The sequence below is a fragment of the Asterias rubens genome, chromosome 8 (genome assembly GCF_902459465.1).
Source record: "Asterias rubens chromosome 8, eAstRub1.3, whole genome shotgun sequence".
In the NCBI taxonomy this organism is placed as follows: Eukaryota; Metazoa; Echinodermata; class Asteroidea; order Forcipulatida; family Asteriidae; genus Asterias; species Asterias rubens.
This window is the reverse complement of record NC_047069.1, coordinates 12330179-12354053: the sequence shown is the minus strand read 5'-3', so window position 1 is coordinate 12354053 and position 23875 is coordinate 12330179. Positions and strand designations below refer to the sequence as shown.

The 23875-nt window shown below is 37.6% G+C and overlaps 2 protein-coding genes across 3 annotated transcripts; one reads left to right on the top strand and one right to left on the bottom strand.

The window, feature by feature from the left end:
* Window positions 1–59: 59 nt before the first annotated feature.
* LOC117293355 (protein SDA1 homolog) lies at window positions 60–17401 on the top strand. Its single transcript, XM_033775647.1, has 18 exons — window positions 60–263; window positions 1496–1600; window positions 2916–3014; window positions 3567–3749; window positions 4750–4850; window positions 5314–5371; window positions 6015–6089; window positions 6889–6990; window positions 7833–7902; window positions 9136–9297; window positions 9694–9829; window positions 10324–10498; window positions 10935–11046; window positions 11962–12146; window positions 12541–12623; window positions 13282–13366; window positions 13950–14111; window positions 15037–17401. Exons 1-18 carry the CDS (start codon window positions 174–176, stop codon window positions 15079–15081), a joined length of 2028 nt encoding a protein of 675 aa, XP_033631538.1. The 5' UTR covers window positions 60–173; the 3' UTR covers window positions 15082–17401.
* Window positions 17402–18060: 659 nt separating this feature from the next.
* On the bottom strand, window positions 18061–22142 carry LOC117293356 (protein YIPF5-like). Of its 2 annotated transcripts, none has more exons than XM_033775648.1 (6): window positions 21834–22142; window positions 20942–21108; window positions 20455–20489; window positions 20051–20161; window positions 19192–19373; window positions 18061–18692 (listed from the first exon to the last, which is right to left on the bottom strand). In XM_033775648.1, the coding sequence occupies exons 1-6, from the start codon at window positions 21980–21982 to the stop codon at window positions 18530–18532; spliced, it is 807 nt and encodes a 268-aa protein (XP_033631539.1). In that variant the 5' UTR covers window positions 21983–22142; the 3' UTR covers window positions 18061–18529. The 2 variants fall into 2 exon arrangements, with proteins under 2 accessions (XP_033631539.1, XP_033631540.1); XM_033775649.1 differs by having other exon boundaries at window positions 21912–22142.
* Window positions 22143–23875: the final 1733 nt, after the last annotated feature.

Here is a 23875-nt window from a genome sequence, read left to right as displayed (position 1 = left end):
CCAGACTTTATTACGTTACATTAAACGGGAAATAGAAAATGAGCCTAGACGTTATTTCAACACACGTAAATGAATGCCATACAATTCCACGTGCGGAGCATGCAAAAATTGTTTTTAGTCTAATTTATTTTGGCAGGATTCAATAAGGAATTCTGTCACTGAAAGAGGTCAAGATGAGTGACAGAAATAGAAATCAACTTCCCAACAATCTCCCGCAGTTGCAGAATCTAATCAAGAGGGACCCAGAGTCGTATGTTGAAGAGGTAACAGTTAATTTCTCTGGCTGGACTCTGCAAATTCTCTCAAATCCTGAATCCGCTAATATTTTGCCTGCTGCCGTGCACACTGCACTGCAATGCATGATGGCTGTAACCTGTACCATCAACCAGTTGGGGGGGGGGGGGTTACAGTAGTAAACACTGACCTGCTACGTTGATGATAATTTAATAAGAATGGATAACATAACACTCCGTATGGGGCCACCACTTTTTCAATCATTTTTACAAAAAGGGATATATCCCATTGAGTTGAGGTAAATTTAATTAGAATTAGATACTTAATTGTTTCATATCGAACAAAAAATGGTGGCGCCAAACGGAAACTTTTCCTTTAATAATAATTTAATAGATAATTTAATAAGACAGTATTCTTTAAAACTAATTCTAAACAGGGGTTGCTACATACAAAGCAAAACAATACCAAGATATGTGATTATTTTTAATTGTTTTTTTTTACTACAGTATAAACTTCAATTTTTGATCTGGGGTCTTCTGAGATAAATATGTTGGGCGCAATCGGTCAATCTGCGCAATCAGTTGATCGCACTGCGCTATTGAAAGACCTATTGGTCGCGCATTGAACATCTTTACGCGATCGACCAAACGCGCTACGAGGGTTTTTTGAGCGATCAGCCGATCGTGCAGGAAAGGTTTTGCGCGTTCGACCGATCGCGCAGGAATGGGCGATCGCGTCGAGCCAATTTTAAATTTTTTTCCAGATGTGGCAGATGAAAGACCAATAATAAGTCAGTACCAGCTGTCACTGTGGTGACTTATTGGAGGGTTAAAATGTGGAGTAATTTTCCTGTCTGATTTTTATTATGTTCCAAGCCAACACACAGCCATTGGGAAAACTGAAAAACAAATCGGCACATGCAAAACACTAATCATAAAAAACCAAGTCAGACTTTCTTCCTCTTGAAGTCTCTTAGTAATTTTGTCCTTCATCATAAGGACAAAATAATAAACTGACTAAAAAAGTTGTAAAATGGTTTTCTGTTAGCGTATTGTTGTCATTCACTATTGTGTTTAAGTAAGCCTGTGCTGCGAAATGTGTTCTTATGAAATATTGTCATTATATGGAACTGCCTATTTTTTCATTCCTAATGTTCCATACTTCCAGACTGACTGGTTTATGACTCTTTAGCTGAATGTTTTTAGCACAAAGCATAGTACGAACAAATGACTAAGTGTTTCTTTCTGGTTTTCCTTGACAGTTTCTTCAACAGTTTCGCCACTATGAGTCCAACTTACAGATTTTCCAGTTGAAACCAACACAGAACTCCAAGAACCTCATAGAGTTGATCATGTTCTTCTGTCAGGTATGGAGTCAAGTGGTGTAATTATTCATACATTTGTAGAACAAGTAGCAGACTTACCAAGTCTCAGGCATTAGGCAAGGGCACCAAGGCATTTTCTGCTTTATAGTAAAGGGCACACATTGCACATTTCTACTGGAGCATTTCAAGGGCACCAAGGCAATGGCCAGGGGGCAAGGAAGCAATCGCCTTCATTGTAGGTTTTTTTGCTGAGACATCTACTAAGAGGACATGGCAAATTTGTACTGGAGCATTTCAAGGGCACCAGGGCAATAGCCAGGGGGCAAGGCAGCAACCACCTTCGTTACCTCATTGAAGTATCAGGCATGCAGAGTTTTTGCTGAGACACAGCGTGTCATACTGTTCCCATCAATAAGGTTTATACGTTAAGGATTGGCAGAGGGGGCATTCGACGACCGCAGTATATGTTGTCGTGCACAACGTGCACACGCATTGCCTATGTATATCTCTGTGTGGTTTCAACAGGGCCCTCTCTTGATATTTTGCTATTCGTGATAAACCTTACAGCAGATGGCACCCTCTATTGAACTTTTGTAGTGTGGTGTTTCCATCAGCAAATGACTGTCCAAGCACTCATTTTAGATACATTTATTTCATGTCGACATCAATCAATACACAACTTGTATCATATACGTATTAGTGTAGTAGATTATAGGGCCCTGCAGCCGATTTCACAAAAAGGTAGTATTAATCGTATCTCAAGTAAGAACAAGTACATGTGTAACCCCTTCTAACTTAGGATGGGTTCAATGCCTCCTACGTCTTGGATAAGGAACTTAACTCGTCCTAAGTCGTAAGATTAATCCTAAGTTAAGAGGAAATTGGTGAAATCTACGGCTGGTCTCTCTCTTTTTTCATTGATTTTCCTTTTTTTATATTTCGGGAGACTTCTTTGTGATTTGTGCGTTTGCTTAGAACTACTTAGTGCTTATAAAAACCATCTAGGAAGACTACTACTTGTACTATTTGGTGGCAGGTTCAGTGGTTGGTTCCATAAAACTCGCCCCCCACTTCGCACTCCCTAACCACCACTGGCAGAATTTTCTCTGTTTTCGACCACGTTTTCCACATTGTTTAATTAAATTTGCATTTTCCTTTCAAAGGTTTCAAGAAAATGTAAAATTGAACAATTTACCAGTAAAAGACATGGTATACAAAGGCCTAATTTTTGAGTATTTCTTGGTTTTAGTCTATTTTCATGAACTAGGGAAAACATTTTTTTTCGCCACAAAAAAAAACCTTCAGCAGAATCCGCTGGTGGTTGGACTTTTTTCATCTTATTCTCTTTTCTTTGCAGATATCTCAATGTTACCCCAAGGAGCTGGAAGAGTTTCCTCAGCAACTCATTGATCTACTGCAGAGACACAGTACAGTCTTGGACCCAGAGATGAGAATGGTAACATTCCTCAACTTCTTGTTGTCCCCACTTGCCTTTTTGGCTGTTTGTTTGATTTAAGAAGCTGCAAGCAAAAATACTTGTGAAAACCTACAAAGTACACACAAAATAATCAAACCGAAATGCACTTTAACCCAACTCACTAATGCTTTTGACTGGAGACCCACCCATCTCTACTATTCACAAGTCCTTTGGTGTATGTGGGTAGGTATATAACTACATGTAGGTACAGTTGCTAATTGTTTACATAAGCCTATCCCTGCTGGCACCTGTAATGTTTTGACCCTACATAGAAGACAAACAGGCAACGGATAAAGAAGACACAAAGAAGACACAAACAAACAATCCCTTTTAAAACTGTAAAGAGTGGATAGCTTTATAGGTACAGTACAAATGCTGTAAATCAAATTCAAGCAATATGGATTTCGAAGGACTCAAACTTGATAGATTTACAGGACGGGTAATGTAAAATGACAGGAAGGTAGGAAAATAGTCTTGTCTTTGATCAAGAAATTGTCCACAGTCACTTGTATTATTTTATTTAATTACCAGACGTTTTGCAAGGGGCTGATCCTGCTGCGCAATAAGGGACTCATTCAACCCACCAGTCTCCTTGGATTGTTCTTTGAGTTACTGCGATGCCAGGACAAGCTGCTACGTAAGATGCTGTATATTCACATCGTCAATGATATTAAGAAACTCAACAAGAAGCATAAAGACAACAAAGTCAATACGGTAAGTGTTCTATATGAAGTCTGGACATGCCTTCACTCCTCAGCCTCTGTCTACCTGAAGAAAAAAGTGGTTGGTCAGGGTGCCTTTGATTATAGTGGTCCCCACCTATGGAACCAAATCCCTCCAGAAGTCTGCCAGTCTGACTCAATGATGGAGGTTAAGAGCACCGAATTCAAACTCTGATGTTTCTGATCAGCAGAGTGTGGGTTCGAATCCCCAGCCGTGACACTGGTGTCCTTTAGCGAGACACTTAACCATTGCTTCGTCCTTCAGATGGGACGTTAAGCCGTTGGTCCCATGTGTTGTGTTACGCATGTTAAAGAACCCAGTGCACTTTTCAAAAAGAGAAGGGGTTCGCCCCGGTGTTTCTGGCTGTGGCTGCTGTATGCGCCGTAGCACATTGTAAACCATTATGGTGCTAAATAATTGGGTCTCAAAATTCATCACTGCAATTACCTATCTTTCTGAAAGTTCAGCGCCTTGAGTACCTTGTTTGGTAGATACGTGCGCTATATAAGACTTCGATATTATTATTATTATTATTATTATTATTATTATTATTTAAGAAACTGTTGAAACTGAACTGTACATAGATCGTTTTGTTTTTATTCTTTATTGTTCAGTGCCTTGATCTAGTGTCTAGGATATATGAGCTTTATAAGAATTCTGTAAGGGATGTTGAGATTCTGTTGGTGGAAACCCACAAAAATGGTTACACACTGGATGTTTAGGTTGTTTATTTCTTTAAATCTTTGACACGCAGGCCTGAAGATACCAGAGCAGATATGACAATGAAGAAATGCAAATCAAGGAAGACTCTGCTAGAGTCGAAACAGTAGGACGCTAACTATGTTTCTGTGTCTGTTCCATTTATGAATACAGTTCTGCAATTCATGAACCTCTCCCCTTTCTTGGGGGAAATGCTTGTAGAAGAACTCTAAAAGTTTTAGAGTGATAATGTTTTGGGTTATTTTTTTTTTTCTCATAATTTTCACAACAGACTCTTCAGAATTTCATGTACACAATGCTGAGGGACAGTAATGCAGCCGCTGGTAAGATGTCTCTGGACATCATGGTTGAACTCTATGGAAAAAACGTCTGGTAAGAATGTCACCTTTCTGAAACCCCGGTCCAATTTCACAGAGCTCTTTTAACTACTTCATAATGGATAACGTATTCCCAAACTAGCTAACAGTGGACGTTTCTTAGGCCCAAAACAATCTAGGAGCCTCTTTTTATGTGGTCAGTTGACCTGCTGAAATGTAATTTCACCTGGACAGTCTGTTGTGTAGCGTGCACAGACATGCACTACCAAGTTATGCTTCATTTCCCCAATACATACATGTAGATGGTACCGAAATTCATCCTCAAAATGTCCCTTTTTTCTGGGGGTTATTAACCAGTTGCTTAGCGAGTTGTGAGACTTGGGTCTTTGAACTTGACCTGAAAGACTTGAGACTTGACCTGGGTGACTTGAGACTTGACCTGAGGGTCTTCAGGCTTGACCTTAAGGGCTTGGGACTTGACCAAGAGACTTGATGACAACTTTTTGTATTCATTGCAGGAGAGACACAAAAACAGTTAATGTCATCGTTACAGCATGCTTCTCTAAGATAACAAAGGTGAGATTTTCTTGATCATTTCAACTCCATGAATGATGTCTTAAGCTTTCAGCGATGATGATAAATGTAATAATAATATATATAATTGTGGCCAGATTGTCTAGCTTTTTTAGTGACTGCTCACCAAGGCAAGTGTAAAAAATTGCGGTCTCTGGTGATGTGGGCAGCTGTTTGGAGGGCAGCTCAACACTTAAAGGCTAGGCTTGCGGTCAACCCCACCTGAAACCTATTTGCCTGGAGTCGACTGTTCAATCGATACCAAGCTGCTTCGGGCAGGTGACACCCAAGTGGCTTGGGGGCTTGGTTTGACCATCGACGTAGCCGTGCAGTCTTGATGTAGACTTTGACTAATGTTCTTCCCATCCGTGGGGCGCCCACAGATTTTGAAGACGATTTGCAAGCAGCTTTCTAGACTGAAGTCTTTGATTCGAGATTTGCTCTGTGGTTAGGTGGTGGAGTTTATGGATCCAACTTGTGAATGCTGTTTGTGCAACTTAATGACATCATTGTTCTCTTTTAATGGCTCATGCGCTTATGCTACTAGTGATTGGCAGATAGTCAACAGATGTATACTGAATACACCCACACACTGAGGTATTGAGAATATCCTAAATACATTTTATTTATCCTCCCTGTTGTACAGATTGTTGTTGCTGCCCTGAAGTTCTTTTTAGGTTCAGATGCTGAGGACAAAAATGACAGCGACAGCGAGTCTGATGTAAGTACAAGAAAAAAAAATGTTGTTTCTCGTTCTTGTAACTGTTATTTTTTGACAAGTTTGATTTCGGTGCTGAAAAGGACCAGGGCCATTGTAGTAATAATAATACTGAAGTCTTGTATAGCATACGTATCTACCGTCAAGGTACTCAAGGCGCTTACTATGTTTACTTTTCAATTTAGTAGGAGTACTTTAATAGTGAAAATCTTCTAAAGCCCGGTTTGAATTTAGATGTCAGAAATTCGACATGAATAATTTGCAACAGATGAACTGTGTTCAATTGCAAAACATTCGCTGTGAAAACAGCCATGTGACAACAAAATTCGCTTTGCATTTGGAGGAAGTATGAACCAGGCTTTAGGAGTCTACATGTATGTTGTTTGGCTGTGCATCTATGTTTATGTTCCTAAACACAGAGGTATCTACTCTTTCGGAGTGGAATTTAGTTCAGATAAAATGAGCAAGACAAAACTTTTATTCTTTTGTTTGTTTCTCACACAGTTTTACATGCTTGTTCTGTATTTTTGTCTACTGTAATTTGTTTATCTTGTTTTTTTTTTTTTTTTCTGGTACTAATTGATATTGTTTGTAAGAATAGTGTTGTAAATTTCTTAGTCCATTTATTTCTAATTTAGTCCTGTTGGTATGGTGGTCAAGCGCCATGAGCACAGGATATGTGCGCTATAGGAATAAAGTTTGTTATTATTTTTTTATGACTTGCCTCACTCAGGAGTTGTGAAGGAAAGGATTTATGGGAAAGACCCTGAATGTGCTTAACTTGTGTTTTATTTTCACTAAGGATGAGGCACCAACACCAAGAACACTTCTCATGGCACAGCGAATCAACAAGAAAACACGGAAGAGAAAGAAGAAGACTGACAAGGCACTCAGAATTATCAAGGTAAATGCACAATCAATCAATATAAGAGTATTAGGGAGTATGGGGTAAACCCCCCAAACTTGGATTTGTTGATCAAAAAAAGGAATAATAATTCTAAACCTAAAACACCTATTTAAATTCTTTGACATGTTGATCTAAACATAAATAAGGGAATCAATGTGTGGTGAAGAGGTTTTCAACTAGTGGTTTAATCCCAACTATGCCTTTTTTTAAATAATTTTACAGAGACGAAGTCGAGGTAAATTTTCAAGAACCAGGCCTCGGCGGGTTTAAACCACTAGTTGAAAACCGATTCAACACACTTTGATTCCCATTCATAAATAACTTTTTGGTCAAAAAACATCAACACTTTTTGGTCAAAAAGTAAAATAAATGCAAAAATTACAATTGTTCAATGATTTCTTTCAACACAACACCCCTCCAGCTATGAAATGGTAAAGCCCTCGGGTAAACAACTCCTTATAAGGAGATTGCTGTGCGCGTCGCGCGTATCGCGTGATGTGGCACAACTGTTTCAGCCGTTGCTCTTGACCAATAGGAATGAAGAAACTGTCTTATAAGAACAGGTGCACGCTCGCATGTCACACCCATGTTTCAACACTTTTTACTGGTCATAAACAAAGGTTTATACAAACCTACGTGACGCGCTCTCCACCAATAGGAATAGCGAAACTGTGAGGTATTTATGAATGTGGTTTAAAGTGTGTTCATTGTTTTAATTGAATTGACTTGTAATACTAAAGGTTCTTTGTTTACATTTTATGAAAGCTAAATATTAGGATAACATTTGATGTTAAATTTGCTGATTATAACCAGAAGTTTAATTGTTGTCTCCTTTACAGAAAGACAAGAAGAAGAACAAGCCGATTGTCTTCAACTTCTCAGCACTTCACCTCATTCATGATCCTCAAAGTAGGTTTTTCATTTCCATCTGAGTGACTCAGATAGAATTTTATTTTAAATAATTTTATAACTGTTGGAGATTATCGTTTGAGATAATTGTGCAAATATCATTGTATATCCAGGCCTGATACTTCACGGAGGCAACACGGATGCAATTCGTTCACAGTCATTGCCTTAGTCATTTTAGCGTAACTTACCTTAGTGCCCTTGGTGCACTTGGAAATGTCCCATTGCCGATGTTTATTTCCCTTATCACAGTTCCCTTTATGAAGTTGCTCGTCATGCGTGGGCCAGCATGCTTTCTAGCAGCAGTAAATCCAGTTTTCCTTTGTTGTTACTATAACTAACCCGCATAGTTGTCGTTTTTCACATGTTTGGTTCTTGTTCTTCTTCTGCTTGCTCTGCCTTCATTCACTCAACCGCTTTTGACCCCTCGTTGTCTTTAACTCTTTTTTTAATTATTTGTTTCCATTGTTTATTAAATTTTTCCATTTTGTTACATGTTTTTATTGAACAACGTATTTAGTTGTTTTCATATTGTCTTTTTTGCATTACTTTTCTTTCATCTTCATGAACTTGTATCAATTTTTCATATTCTAATATTTGTATAGGGTTGTCCTGGTTTAATAAGTAGAGTATTAACAAAGGGTCATCTGTCTTGCACTTACATGAACAAAATATCAGGCATCTGAATTAGTCATAAAGTACTGTTTATTTTTGCCCATGGCAAACTATACAAGCCAAGCTGAATGGCAAAGTTGTATGTATCCTATTTTGCTCATATTCCTGTACAATATATATATTTATTGTCATTTTTTTGGGGCTTGGAAAACCATTTGAAAGGAGTGTTGGCTCTAGCATGGTCAGTGCACATTAATTGTTGACGCCACTCTTGGTCCGTAACGGTCCTTTCTCTTTGCTCACTCCTGTTGTGACATCTTCAAGAGGGAACTTGAATCTCATTTGCTTCATTTGGTTACTAATTCTTTCACCTACTGTAAACTTGAGTATGATTTGTGTACGTCACACTGCTTGTATTGTGCATGTTGTGTAGGCACCTTGAGCAGGTCTCCGGACAAATGCACCATTAAAGCCTCTACTTTGTTAGACACGCAAAACCAAAACGCATTTCACTGTACAAATATTTGTTTTTTACAAGTGACAATAAAACATTATTCTATTCTATTCTTATTCTACAATTCTTATGATCTCGCTATTTTCCTCCTGTGGTTGTCCAATCAGATTTTGCAGAGAAGCTTTTCAGGCAACTAGAATCGTCCAATGAGAGGTTTGAGGTCAAACTGATGATGATGAACCTGGTCTCCCGATTGGTCGGAATCAATCAGCTGTTCCTCTTCAACTTCTACCCGTTTCTGCAGCGTTTTGTACAACCACATCAACGAGGTTAGAATTATCCCTTTTCCTCACAGACGGACACAAAAAGTTGTCTTTCAAGATATTGTTTTTGATCTCTCAGCTATGCCATTTTAAGCCTACAACGGCTTTTGAAAGTATAAAGTGTTTTGAGAAACATTTCACTTCAAAATAATGTGGTTATCAACAAATCTAACATCTATTAAATCGTTGCGATTCGAACTGCCTCTAGCTACTAATATCTTGAAAGACAACTTTGTCGGTTTAGTTGGGAAGACACTGCTCTAGAATTGCAAAGGTCGTGGGTTCGAATCCCATCCGAGGAAGATATTATTTTTTGGTTGTTTCTCAGCTGTGCCATTAAATGGAAGCTGTATGTTTGGTAATCATTCTAAAAATTAATGTCAATAAACACTTGTTACACAGAGGTGACCAAGGTACTGCTGTTTGCTGCCCAGTCTACGCATGAGCTAGTCCCACCAGACATTATCGAAACCATGGTCAGGACGATCGTCAATAACTTTGTCACGGAGAGGAACTCCAATGACGTCATGGCTGTTGGGTGAGTAATAAACATAATAAATAAATAGTAATAAAGACTTGTAATGTACACGAATCCACCCTGCTGGGTGTTCAAGGCGCAGTAAAACCAAAAACAAACGAAAGAAAACATACGCAACTAAATTAGTCCTTGAAAACCTGTGACTTAAGATGAGTTTTGAGAAGAGATTTGAATGTTGTGGTACAAATACAAGATCTACATTTCTATAAGTGGTAGAGAGTTCCAGATGAGGGTGCAGTTCACTAAAGTCACTGAAAAACTTCAGTTCCTGCTACTTTCAAGAACTCCTAAAACTTAATCTGGATTGTTTTGTGCTTTAATGTTTGTATGGGATGAGTCATGTCTATTTTAATAAAGGTACTCATTTTGCAATTTCCTTTGTCTCGCCCTGTAGGAATGCTCATGGTCGGACTACAAAATTAAATGGAATTTTAAACTAACTGTCAACCATACTGTTTATGTTGTGTTTATTACTTGTTTTAATTTGGTTGCAGTCTGAATGCAGTGCGTGAAATCTGCAGTCGATGTCCACTGGCGATGGGTGCAGACCTCCTTCAAGATTTAGTGCAGTACAAAACATATCGCAACAAGGCAGTGGTTCATGCTGCTAGGTCTCTTATACAGCTCTTCCGAAGCATTAATCCTGAGATGCTGCACAAGAGAGATAGGGTAAGACAAAAAAACAAATTAAAAGTCTCATAACTATTTTAATAATCTGCCTGGAGACTTGCCTTTGAAAGCTATATTTATGAGAGCTATATATTTGTCATATTCAAAGTCAACATTTAAACATGATTATTGGGTCAATTAAAGTTGAACACACAGAAAGGTATAATTATTCAATTTAACAACACAAGACGGCCGGACTTATCTGGTCATGAGTTTACTGCCCCAAAGCTTAAATCACTGTCCTCATGCAGGCCTGCCATTCAGTGTAACATTCTAGCCCTGTTGTTATTAACATGACTTCAATTTCTCCTTCAGATTCATTTCCTCCTCAGAGCCAGAAGTAGCAGTTAATCTCCACTTGTACCATGAATCAACCAAATGCACTCTTAAAATATATTTGATTCCATTCCTTGTTTATATTTGCCGTTGCTGACAGGGCAAACCCACGGAGCATAGCGTTGAGATCAGGGCAAAGGAGTACGGTCAGTCAGTAGCCCAGGATTTCATTCCAGGCGCTGAGGTGCTGAATGAAGAGACCCCAGAAGGAGGTATGTCTTGTCTCTTAAAATGTCATACAGCATTGGTGGCACACGGAAAAGTTAGGCCGTATCCGAATTGGTGGCTACAGCTACGGCTACGGCTAGATTTCCGCGTCATCATGCGTTGAGATATAGGACGTCCTTAGCAACACCCTTAGCAATAGTTGTAGCCATAGCCGTAGCCGCCAATTCGGATTCGGCTTACTGTACACTGACACTTAAGCCTGGAAGTTTATCTTTGTGAGGGCACCAAGGGCAAGACCAGGGGCAACACAGGCCATGGCCTAAATGTAATTCCGGGTCTGCTCACTGTTAGTTTTGTAATGGAGAGATGTGTTTTAAATTGTATTCTCTCACCTTGCCAAATACTGTTTCTGTGATACTCATTTGGCATATATGTATGTGTGAGCTTCCCAAATTTACTGTCAAAAAGTAGCGGTAGCAGTAGAGTTGTGTCCTTTTTGTCCTTTATTGTTGAAAACTGTGTATCTGGTATTATTTCTATGTTATTTTATTTCATTTTGTGAAAGAAAAATGTCCTCATCATTTTTATTGAACAGACTCAAATCACTTGGAATTTGTGTTGTTTTCTCTTGAACTATACGTTGGTATGTTTTCTAGGGTAGTTAAGTGAATAATTAATTTTCTGTATTAGTGTATGCATGTTATTGTTTGTGATTACAAAGTTCTGATACCTCGTTGTTTTGTCCTTCTCTTTTGAACTACCCTAACATCACCCAGCATAGCCATAAAATGTGATGGCACATTCTTCATTTTACCTAGACTGTGAATATTCTTATTTTTATTATTAACTTTACAGATCGATTGCACATATCTTTAACAAAATAAATTAAGCAGCCACATGTAACAATGCCTGCAAAAATTTACAACTGTTTAAAATTGTTTGTGTTTTTGTTTTCTCAGACGGAGACGCTTCAGATCAAAGTGATTCTGATTCTGATGGGAGCTGGCACGACGTCGTTCATTCCTCAGATGAAGAAGGGGAAGCCCCAGAGTCCAATCCTGCCGAGAGCTTAACGGCTGAGGAGAAGAAAGCCAAAGCCACTTCCATAAGCCAGACTAGACTGCTGTCACAACAAGACTTCAAGGTTAGTACTCTTGACAGTTTTTTAAAATATTGTCTTATTTCAAAGAAGAATTTTATGATTAAGAACTCGCTCTGCGGTAGTGAAGTGTCCCAAATTCCAAAAATATACCCTAGAAGAATCTATAGTAAAATATACAGCAAGACAAGTTCTCAAAAGCACATAATCTACTCAGCAAGTTAATACACACTTAATGACATGGGGTAGCATTAGTGTATGGCATTTTTTACATTGTTTGACTGGGTCTAATCATAGTTTTTTGGAAAAGTGCAATTACTTTCTCAATTTTAGATGAAGAAGTAACATCTCACAGCAATTGCATGAGTTAAAAAAGGACAAATATTTTGACTGAAGAGTTTAACTGATTATGTGTTTAATTTTGTGTGTTTGTGTTTAGGATATTAAGATACACCAGCTTAGCAAGCAGATGGAGGGGTCCAAGGGAAAAAAGAGGAAACATATAGAAATCAGCGAAGAAAGGTATGGTTGGTTTTAATGATATCTTGCCATGCCGTGTATTTCAATCCTGTGAACCAGGTTTCCAGCATGCCTCAGCCGAAGCTTGTCTGAGGATTGGGGTTTTTAGTCTTCACCTGATTTGGATTTCCCTCCCACATTTAAAATTGAACCCTTCTTGATCATTCCTCTACACAGGTAGCTTTAGAAGTACGGATGCGCATGTGTTTGCAGATCCCATGGTCTCATTATCAGAAAGATTAAACAAAGAGAAATGTTTACAACAAATACTATTACGTAAAGTTCTGAAAAGGAATATACATGTATCATATATTTTTTCCTCATTTTCTTTTCTTCATTTCATCCCTGTAAATGATTTCATAATTACCATGTATGTATAATGTATTTGTTTCCGTGCTTTCGTGTTTAAATGGTGTAATTTGTGCTAAATCATGTTTTGATGTGTAATAATTTTTAAAGACATTTTCAGTGACTGTCTTTTTTTATAAATGTTATCATTTTCATTTTGAGAGTTTGCTGGCCAATTGTAGTTGTGGGGGAAAGTGTAGCGTTTTAATTTATTTGAACTTGAATGGATCCTTGATCCTTATCTCTAGATCATTAATGATGCAGCAAATAAATATACATGTACATTTGTACCTCGTGTCTGTTCTATCTCCAGTGGTGATGTTCTCTCTCTGAATAGAATAGAAGGTATTCAGAGTCGACCGAGGCACGACAGAGAGGCAAGATTAGCTACTGTCATGGTAAGTTCATACACCCACAAGTCTATTGACCCCATGCACAATGCAGAATGCGCGTCTATCATTTCTACCATTTTGTGAGTCAATTACTTTGAGTACATTTTGATTCCTAAATTCGTTGACAGGATAAACATGTATAGACACATAATTTTAGCAGCTCTAAAAACTTCCTAAAGATCTCATTCGAACTTGCCTGACTGATTATTTCTTGTATTTTTAATATTACCATTTTATGAGTTTAGGCCCTATATATTTGATCTTGGTCTGTTGTTTGTAACGTTTTAAATTTGTATCTACTTTTGTCTGCATTGTTGTATCTTGTTTATGTTGTTTATTTTTCGGCTTAATAGTATTTAGCCAATATTTTTTTAATTGGTCTTGTTTTTTGGCCTTTTAGTTTTTATTATGCGCATTAAGGAATCTTTGATTTATAATGCGCCTTATAAATGCTGTTTATTATTATTATTATTTTTATGAATAATTAACCTTTAAAATAACTACACAAAACCATTTTTTAAATCAGTTTTTACTTTAAGTGCCTAAAACATAACTTTGAAATATATATCCTATTTTGTTATGTGCTTAGGCTGGGCGGGAGGGTAGAGAGAAATTTGGCTCCAAGAAGGGTCGAATGAACCCCAACGCCAGCACCACCAATAAAGAGAAGAGCAAGAAGAAACCATTCATGATGGTCAAACAGAAATACAACATCAAGTCCAAGACAAAGCGCTCCTTCAGAGACAAACAGGTAAAGTTTGATATCATTACATCAGTGCAAAAAATGTTTTTATCTTGGTCTGCAAAAACGTGTTTCCACAAAAATGGTCCATGCAAAAATGGAGTGTCTTTGTTTTGTGTGCATGTACTTGTGTTATTTTAAAGGCAGTGGACACTATTGGTAATGACTCAAAATAATTATTAGCATAAAACCTTACTTGGTAACGAGTAATGGGGAGAGGTTGGTGGTATAAAACATTGTGAGAAACGGCTCGCTCTGAAGTAACGTAGTTTTCGGGAAAGAAGTAATTTTCCACTAATTTGATTTTGTGACCTCACGTTTAGAATTTGAGGTCTCGAAATCAAGCATCTGAAAGCACACAACTTTGTGTGACAAGGGTGTTTTTTTCTTTCATTAATATATCGGAACTTCGAGGACCGATTGAGCTCAAATTATTACAGGTTTGTTATTTTATGCATATGTTGAGATACACCAAGTGAGAAGACTGGTCTTTGACAATTACCAATAGTGGCCAGTGCTTTTAAGCGGGATATGGTGTTGCAACAGTTTCAAACGCACGCCTGCCGTAAAGTGCCTTGGATTGTCCAAGTTCGCCCTTTTTCTTTGAAAGGTTATAGATCATTGTTATTCCCAAGTATTAACTCTTTAATTGTTAGTTCCAGTGCTTGTAAATAAAAGAGTTCAACCACATTGTGATACTCTAGATTTTTAAAAATCTACTCAGATTTATTATTATTTAAGAAGCATTAATTTACCCAGTAAGTTTCCCTTGTTATTCTTTGTGTTTTGTCTTTGATGTAATTTTTATATTATGTGAGAGCCCCCAAATAATCATCTGTGCTGGATGGGTACCCTGGTTAAATATCGCTTTAAATAAATATATAAATAAAATGAAATAATTTTAATTCCTGGATTTTTGTCCATCTTTCCACAGATTGCACTCAGGGATTGCTTGATAAAGAGATCAAAGAGACGCTAATCTCACAAAGAATTCAAAATCTCTCGGCTATTATTTTTAGCCAACTACATCTTTTTCAGGATTATGAGAGAAGAAATATAAACAATTAATCTATGTCTTTACATTATTATGGTCCGAGCATGTTCTTTTCATGCTTCGTTGGGAGGGTTTTTACATGTACATAGAATCCTCCATATACAATGTTTTCATGTTGAATTTATTTTTAGTCAATTACGTCTTTTTTCATGTTTTATGAAAGAAGAAATATAAAACTTAATCTGTGTTTACATGCATTAGTATGGTCTGAGCACGTACTTTCATGCTTTGTTGAAGGGTTTTAGGAATGATGTGTAGAATCCTTCATAAACAATGTTTTTGTATAGCTACAAAAACCAATACCGTAATTACCAAAATACTCAAACATGGCTGATTTTGTATCAATTTCTTTGAGGCTTATGCCTGTGAAAGAGTAGTTTTCAATTAAAGAAATGGTAGACAATCTTGTGTTTTTGAGGCGACATTAATAATGCTGTCTCTTGATGTCTTGACTGTGAAATTTGGAGGCAGATGGCACTATAGGTTTTCGCTGCAGCCATTTTCAGCAGGTGTGGACTTTATCAGTGAGTGTGGCAATTTGCAGTTGGTGTGGCCGTTACGTTGGCACAAACTACCTGCCACTGTTGTGGTCTTCAATGGGGTCATTCATGTCGCTTATCGGGGACCATTTGGTTGCCAGAAGAATATATTTTATTTCAGATACATTTACTTCATGTCAACATCAGTCAATACATTGTGCTAACATTGTTCAGAAAAACATATACCAACTTGTATAAAGGGAGACTGGAGCCAGTAATGAACAATAAATATAAAATAGTTTTACATTAACATGTAAGAAAAGGAAGATTTGTTTCCCTCTTCCCTAAAGACAAAGACAATTTAAACAATATATGTATTATATTATAATTTACTCTCTCTTCCCACATGTCTCAAAGCAAATAAACTGATCCAATTAAAGTAAAAGTTCACTGTTCTGATATGTTTTGTCAAGACTGAATCTTCAAATTAAATGATGGATGTTGACAACTTTGGTAGTTGTCAAAGAGCGTATCGGCACTTCATTTTGCCCAACATACACATGAAATAACAAACCTGTGAAAGTTGAGTTAAATCGGTCATCAGATGAACTAGAAAATTATTTGACCATCTTCATACCATGTTAAAGTTGTGTGCAAATCTGCAAACATATATTTTTTTCGATCTAACCAATTTTGGGCACACCCTTTCCAATTTCCCTACGCTCCGCACGTTGCTTTTACTGTCGAAAGCTGATCACAACTAAACCCAGAATCATGGAATCAATTGCTTTGTTTCAGTAAAGATTCAAACCCACATCCTCATGACAAATACGTACTTCAGAACACACGTTTTTCATGGCTCTCAGTATTTCCAAAGAATCATTTTAACCAAGTCATGACTGAGCTACATGGTTGAGCAAGGCACTTAACCCTAATTGCTGAAGCCCAGGTGTATAAATGAGAACCTGCGAGGGCCAAGACAGTTATGTGTAAGACTAACCCCATAGCTTGTATGCTCCCAGAAAGTTTGAGGAAAATTCAAAGATGAACAGGGATAATGTTGTAAAGCACCGTGATCCAGCCACTAGGATACTTGCTTGTTATTGGCACCACTTACTAACCTCGCTCGCAAAGTAATTGCACCCTCATTTTAATCAAACCAAGTATTGCAAAATTATTGTAGAGAACAGAACACAGCAAATGAATACGCAGGAGTCATTTGTATAGTTTACATGTATTTAATGCATGTTAAGACAACATAATGGTGACTTGTGTATGTACAGTGCAAGTTACTTTTTTAGAAACAAAATAAATTTATTCTTAATTTAAATTTGCAAATCCCCTTGCCCGTTTTACATTTTTTCCACAAATATCTATTTTAGTTGTTAGTCAAAATACAGCTGTCACAAATCTAAGAGATAATGCAGCTTTTGTGTCATTAGCTAAACCTTCTTCAGTACTGAGTGTATATGCGCAAGTACCAGTATAACTTTTTTGTGGATTATCACTCGTGTTTTATTTTATTTGGGAAATGCATTTGCAATAAAAACATATTCATACAAAGCCCCCCATGAGAGAAAAATAAAAAAACTTAATTTTAAGTAAATCATTTAACGGCATAATGCTAGCTTTTTAAGGTTGACCAAGTAAACTAGTTTTCTGATGAGGTTAAAGCATATCAGCTGTGCATCAGCTGTGCAATTGTAGTTGGAAGTTTCTTGATTCCTAAACCATAATAAAGGACTACCCCTGTCAGAGTAAATGAACAGAATCATTGCATAGTCTGTTTCTTAGTTGTTTTTTGATGTGTTTTTTTACCAAGATAATGATTGAATTGCAGGCACAAATGGCGGCTTCTTGCACACTACAATTTTATGGTCATTGTTTAAAATTGTTCCATTACCTCAGTTCCCAAAGTTATTTTAACCCTGTGCAGTCCAAGTACCCATTTCAAGTGAAACCACACCCAATACAAATTTTAAAAAGCTCAATTTACAACAGATTGTAGTCGTCAATCATGGTAGAGTGTAAACTCACGAAAACAAACTACTTGTAAACAAATTTATAAAAGACAGTTTAAGTTGATGATGGTACAGTGTTAAAATTAATTACCACAAACTGCTCGTATGCCATCTGAATACATGTACATAAGTGGGACAACATGAACTCTTGGCATAGCTGTTATCAGCAACGTCCGTTATTTAATTTCAATGTTGGAACTCATTTTAAATTTGTCCTAAAATGTGTAACTTATTCAGATAGGTTTTAAAATTTGCATTTGGAACCGACTGGAATACCTCAAAAGTTTCATAATCCATCCCCCCCCCCCTGAAGATAATACACAAATTTGAAATGAACAAATGACTGATGTTTATCAAGTGCCATGCAGTAGTGTCTGGCCGTGTTTGAATCAAGCAACTTTGGATTTGGCAATGAAGAATGGTACTTTTCGGTTTTCCGGCCATAGCCACTGCGAAGCTATTAAATTTTGACTCCATTCATTTGTTAAATGTTTGCCATCCTTGCAGCCAAAATCATTTTCCCTGTATGGTTTAACAGTAACAAATATGGTTGTCATTATACCAAAAAGGAACCTGACCCTTTGTCTTTCCAAACTCATTCTGGTTTAACCTTTGTTTGAATGGAAGAAAGAACAAGATGCTGGCACCGTGATCAAGGTCTCTCGGCCCAATTTCATAAACCCTGTAAACACAATAACCTGCTAAGCACAGGAAAATCTTGCTTTGCAAAAACAGGTATTGGGGCCAACAACCTATAAAGTTGGCATTGTTGCAACTAGTGCCCACTCAGTTTTGCTTAGCAATGCATTTTTTTAAAGCAGTATTTTCTGCGTAACAGCTGTATGAAATTGGGCACTAGTCTCGATAGAATATTTAGAAAACTGTAAGAAGAGCGAAGACTCCATAGAGGAGGGCACATGGGTAGGCCACAAGGAGTTGCTGGGAGTCCATGGCTAGCGCCGTTACAAACAGTTTAGATGCCGATAAGCTACACCATCCGATGGTCACCAGTGAAGCTATCGTACCAAAAAGACTCCTACCAATAAAAAAAATAAACAACATTAATTTGAGCAAGATTGACAAGACTGGCACTATTGGGTTCATGGGTCAACTTTCTTCGGCCGTCAAGTATCCCATAATCCAATTAACCTGTTTTGACGTCATCTTCACAATAACCTTGGTTGCCCAATTTTGGGAGTCAATATACCTGTGTGTTTGACTAACAGTGCATTTAGGAAGTTCAGGTAATGCTGTGTTAATACGCTTACCGTCGACTCCCAAAATAGTAAGCGTGGCAGACACCAACATGTGTGACATTGGTGCAAGGGGTCAGCAAGAGAAAGTTAAATTTCTACTAAAACTTGTCAAGAGCATCATCAAACCATTGACCTGTAGCAAACCTCTTAACATTGCCTCTATGAAATTTCAGGTCAGCAAGCACTAGGAAAATAGGGGAAAACTTGATCCAACCCCCTCCCCCCCGCCCCTAAAATGAGCTAAATTTATAGAAATGATAGACTTGTCCAAGTACTTACTCTAATGAAACAACAATAGCCAGACAGTTGAGTACAACCATAGGGAGCAGACAATAGCCCAGCACACTGATAATGCAGCCCACTGCAACGCCCGTAATACTCATCAAGTTTAGTAACATCCACATAGCGAAGCATCCTAAACCACCGATACCATAGATGTAACCAAACTGCACTTTACCGGCCTGTTTGGGAGGAGAGTAAGAGATTGGCAAATTAGTACCTGTTTACTCAATCTTTTTTGTAATCTTATATTGTTTAGTTTATTTGTTGCTTTCTCTTGTATAAATTTGTTTATTTGTTTTGTAAAGCGCAATGAGAGTTTGCAGTATAGAATTGCGCTGTAAGTATTTCTTATTATTATTACCTGGTTCTCACCAGTAGTATATGGTACTTGCTTGGTTATCAATCACATTTTAAAAGCAAAACAAAATCATTTAAATCAAAACTAAATTATTTAGGAAAATATCTGATAAAGGCACTGGCCACCCGGTAATTGTTAAGACCAGTATTCTCACTTGGTGTAGCCCATGCATAAAATAACAAATCTGTGAAAATTTTGACTCAATTGGTCATCGAAGTTGCAAGAGAATAATGAAAGAAAAAAACACACTTGTCACACAAATTTGTGAGCTTTCAGATGCCTACTAAAAGGCTTTAGGTCTGAATTCTTTTATTATTTTAGTGAGAAGTACCTCCTTCTCTAACATTAGACACATAAGACCTCGAAAAGACATTCAATCTGACATCCAAGAAAACAGAAAAACAATGTGATGAAGGAATAAAAAACAACTATGTTGGTGCATATGTCTTTTTCTTTGATCGCTCAAGGCTTTAAGAGTAAGTTAAAGTAACTCCTTACCAATAGTAGAGTGCCTCCAAATGCCAGAGCAAACACCAGAGGTCCTGCCAGATCACTGTCATGGATGGCTGCTGGATCTGTCTCCCTCAGTGGGTTTAAGACTGTCAATGTCTGATGAGAAAAGTACATAACACCCGATTCAGAAAGGGTCCGCAGAGTAGTGCTGAACCAAATATATTAGGAGCGATTCTAGGTCGACCCAAATAAATGTTGTTTCAAACAGGCGGACTTAATATAAAATTTATAATACGTTCGGCTCATGACAAGATCGACGTCTGAAACAAAGATGCTCAAAATGACTGCAACAGTCAATAGATGTGACAGGTTTGATCACAAAATGTCCTGATCGTACTTTAAAAAAAAGTTTTGTTTAATTATTATTATTATTTTGCTAAACTACTTACCTTTTGATAAATGTGCTCAAAATTGATTCCCAGCTCTGAAAGAAAAAACGAATCGTATTTTGTTATATAATATGGTATAAAATGATTATTGTTAATGGAAGGGTGTAAGTCGGATAAATACATGCTAGTATAAAAGCATGGATTACAGTTACACCCTGCGTCTACAGAAAAATGCAGATCATACAAATCTAGCATTCAGGTTGTCTTTTATATTCACAATGATGTCACTTATATCTGACCATTTTTAACTGACACTTTACTGCCTCTGGCATATCAGGGCTCAATTTCATAGAGCTGCTAAAGCACACAAAAAATTTCTAAGCACAGCAACACTATGATTACCAGATTAAAGTTACCAGCCAAAATACCATGTCACATGTACACTTTGTGCCTGGTATACTTCTCATTTTGCTAAGCAGGAAATTGTTCAGCAACATTAGCTGCTTCAGCAGCTCTGTGATATTGGGCCCTAGGCTTGAGGCTGTACCTTCAAGAAGTGGTGGTTCATCATCGAAGCTGTCTGTGTAGCCGCTTGACCCAGAGGGCAAAGGTTCAGGGGTCATGATCTCCCCGGTGTATGCAGCTTGTGGTGACATTATGTTCGGCTGACCTCCATAACCTTGTTGGCTGTAGTCGTATCCGCCGCCGTATGAACTGAAAAACAATCATTGGATACTGAATAAATGTTCAAGGAGCTACATGGCAACATGGATACATCAAATTATGAACCAGTTAATTGTAGTACACTATCGTCCTTCAAGTTCAAGTACAGTTCCTCTTAGGAGTTCGGAAACTCCTGAGTGTGCAGTGTAAAGGGTGCGGGTACAAGAACGCATAACACGATGCTGAGGCTAGCCCTGGCTTTTAGTTTTAAATAGAAGTGGAAATTTAAGTCAAGAAGCACTCTAAAGAGTACCCAGATATAAAATTTGAAAATCTAAATTTCAGTAACGTCTGCGTTTATTACCATACATGATTGGTTAAGTTTATGGTCACTTATTATTTGTGTACTCAATGGGGATGAGGCGATCGCAAGTGTGTTTGAATATTGTTACACAATACGCACACAGAAATTCTCAGAATAAGTAGTAAAACCTTAGATAGAACGCTGGACCACTTCCATAAGGCACATCATCTATGTATACAAGAAAATTAACATTTCACTACCCAAATCGTATAATATTTAATAATTTAATTTTTAAATAAAAATAAAGTCATCAATCAATCATCAATGAATGAATGAAGTGGTGGTTGACAATTATTATTAAATTGTTTTTCATTCAATTTTATAGGGAAACATGGCCCATAATATAAACACAGTGGCTCTGTTTCTGGTTGTTCCAAAGTTGGATATTAAATATAATGGCCTATATACACACCCCTCCTGTCCTTCATAACCAGCATACTGCTGTGGTTGCCCCTGCTGCTGACCACCGGGCCCTGCCCCCATATCGTACCCTTGATTTTCATCGTACGAACTCTGGAAAAATCCTTGTTGGTCCATCTGTCCACCTCCGTATCCTGCCATATTTAAACCTTTGCAATCAAATATTTCAACTCAGATTTAATGTGAACAGCTTCCTGCTTGATGTGGTATTATTTTTAAAAAATTGGAAACTGTTAAACAAGTGCAAACGCCAAAAAAGTGACAGCTAGAGGCGGCAGGAACATCAACCACTGAATCTCCAATGTTGTTTTGATGAGAGTGAAAAGATAGCTGGTATACTGTTTTCCACATCGTCTTAAAACACCGTCACGGGCACCAGTGAGATGGCCAGCCGAGACGGACACGTTTTAAGGACTCCCCAGATTTCTGGTAATTTATTTGGCAGCATCAAACTGTCCTCATCTCATCCATCTTCCTCCGTGTCGCACCGCACCGTGACCACCCTACACCCCCCCCCCCCTTCAAGCTCGATAAAGTTCGGTATTCAAGTTTTGCTCAGTGAGCATAAAAGAAGGCATGAGACAACTAAAATATTCCAACAATGTATTGAGGAAAAAAGTATTGGCATAGCAATAGTGGGACTACGTGTCAGAGGAGGGCGAGGGGCCGGGTGCTGGGATGGTCAAAATAGTTCCAGATGGTCGATCCTCTTGGTAATTACTCAAAATAATTATTGGCATAAAACCTTTCTTGGTGACAAGTAATGGGGAGAGGTTGATGGTATACAACATTGTGAGAAACGGCTCCCTCTGAAGTGCCATAGTTTTTGAGAAAGAAGTAATTTTCCACGAATTCGATTTCGAGACTTTAGATTTAGAACTTGGGGTCTCGAAATCAACCATCTAAATGCACACAACTTCGTGTGACAACGGTTTTTTTTTTTTTCATTAGTATATCTCGCAACTTCGATGACCGATTGAGCTCAAATTTTCACAGGTTAGTTATTTTATGCATATGTTGAGATACACCAACTGTGAAGGCTAGTCTTTGACAATTACCAATTATGGCCAGCGTCTTTAAGCAGTACACGTGTTGGACACGCCCCTTCCCCTTGAAATCCGTATGGGCTATCACAATCAATTCATAAGCTCCAGGCACTCAAAAACTTTATTGAGACATTCTTTCTGTTCACAATACAAATCGTTTGTATTATTACAAAGTGATTACAAACAATCCACACCAACACCCCGCCTCCCCCCTCCCCCAAAAAAAAATAATAATAATAATGACAAAATAGATAAAAAGTGAATAAATAAACAAAATATATAAACAAGTCAAAAGTACACATTGATTTTTTTTATTTCATTTCTACCTCCATGCTTCCAACTTTCAATCGTTGATGATATACGCACTCTCCACCACCACGAATGGGGGGTAAATAACGAACAATTGTTGGGTATTCTGGGGAGTTTGATTTTTTCCCACAATACCTTTAACTTCCTCTTTTGGTCGGGCTGAAAAGAAGGTAATACCAACTGAGGGATGGTTAATTTCAATCCATTATTTCCCCGTTTTCTAAAAGACATCCCGAAGTAAAGACAAAATAGATTGTTAAAGAGAAAAACTGTAGTCACAGTGAAGTGTGTATTTTTTGCCAAATATTAGCAGTTATTTTTAAAATCTTTGAAGAATTTTGGTGCACGAATACAATTGGCCACACTAGTAAACACATCCGAAAATACGTGTGAACTGTCGCTCATCCGATTTCACCCCCATGGTAATGGCATTCTTTACTCTCGCATTGCGAACAAATTAAAAACAACTGTGTAGTGTTCTCTTCACTTGGAGAAGTTTACAAATTTTAAGTTCTGATCGGTAATCAAATTAACAAGTTTAAACTAATGAACGTTACTTTCCACGAGTATCAAATTGTACGAAACTAACGCCAGCTACATTGGCCACAGTATGATGATTAATGTAAATGCGTCCATTTCCGACATCTGTTAACTTGTTAAATTCATAGCTCTACAATTG

Excerpts from the sequence above, each read along its gene's own strand:
- LOC117293355 (XM_033775647.1), top strand. The coding sequence starts at position 174 with ATGAGTGACAGAAATAGAAATCAACTTCCCAACAATCTCCCGCAGTTG. Across the intron at positions 1,601-2,915 it reads TGATCATGTTCTTCTGTCAG|ATATCTCAATGTTACCCCAA; the intron begins GTATGGAGTCAA and ends TTTTCTTTGCAG. Across the intron at positions 7,903-9,135 it reads CCTCATTCATGATCCTCAAA|ATTTTGCAGAGAAGCTTTTC; the intron begins GTAGGTTTTTCA and ends TTGTCCAATCAG.
- LOC117293356 (XM_033775648.1), bottom strand. The coding sequence starts at position 21,982 with ATGGCAGGATACGGAGGTGGACAGATGGACCAACAAGGATTTTTCCAG. Across the intron at positions 20,162-20,454 it reads TTGAGCACATTTATCAAAAG|ACATTGACAGTCTTAAACCC; the intron begins GTAAGTAGTTTA and ends TTTTCTCATCAG. Across the intron at positions 19,374-20,050 it reads TTGGAGGCACTCTACTATTG|GCCGGTAAAGTGCAGTTTGG; the intron begins GTAAGGAGTTAC and ends CCTCCCAAACAG.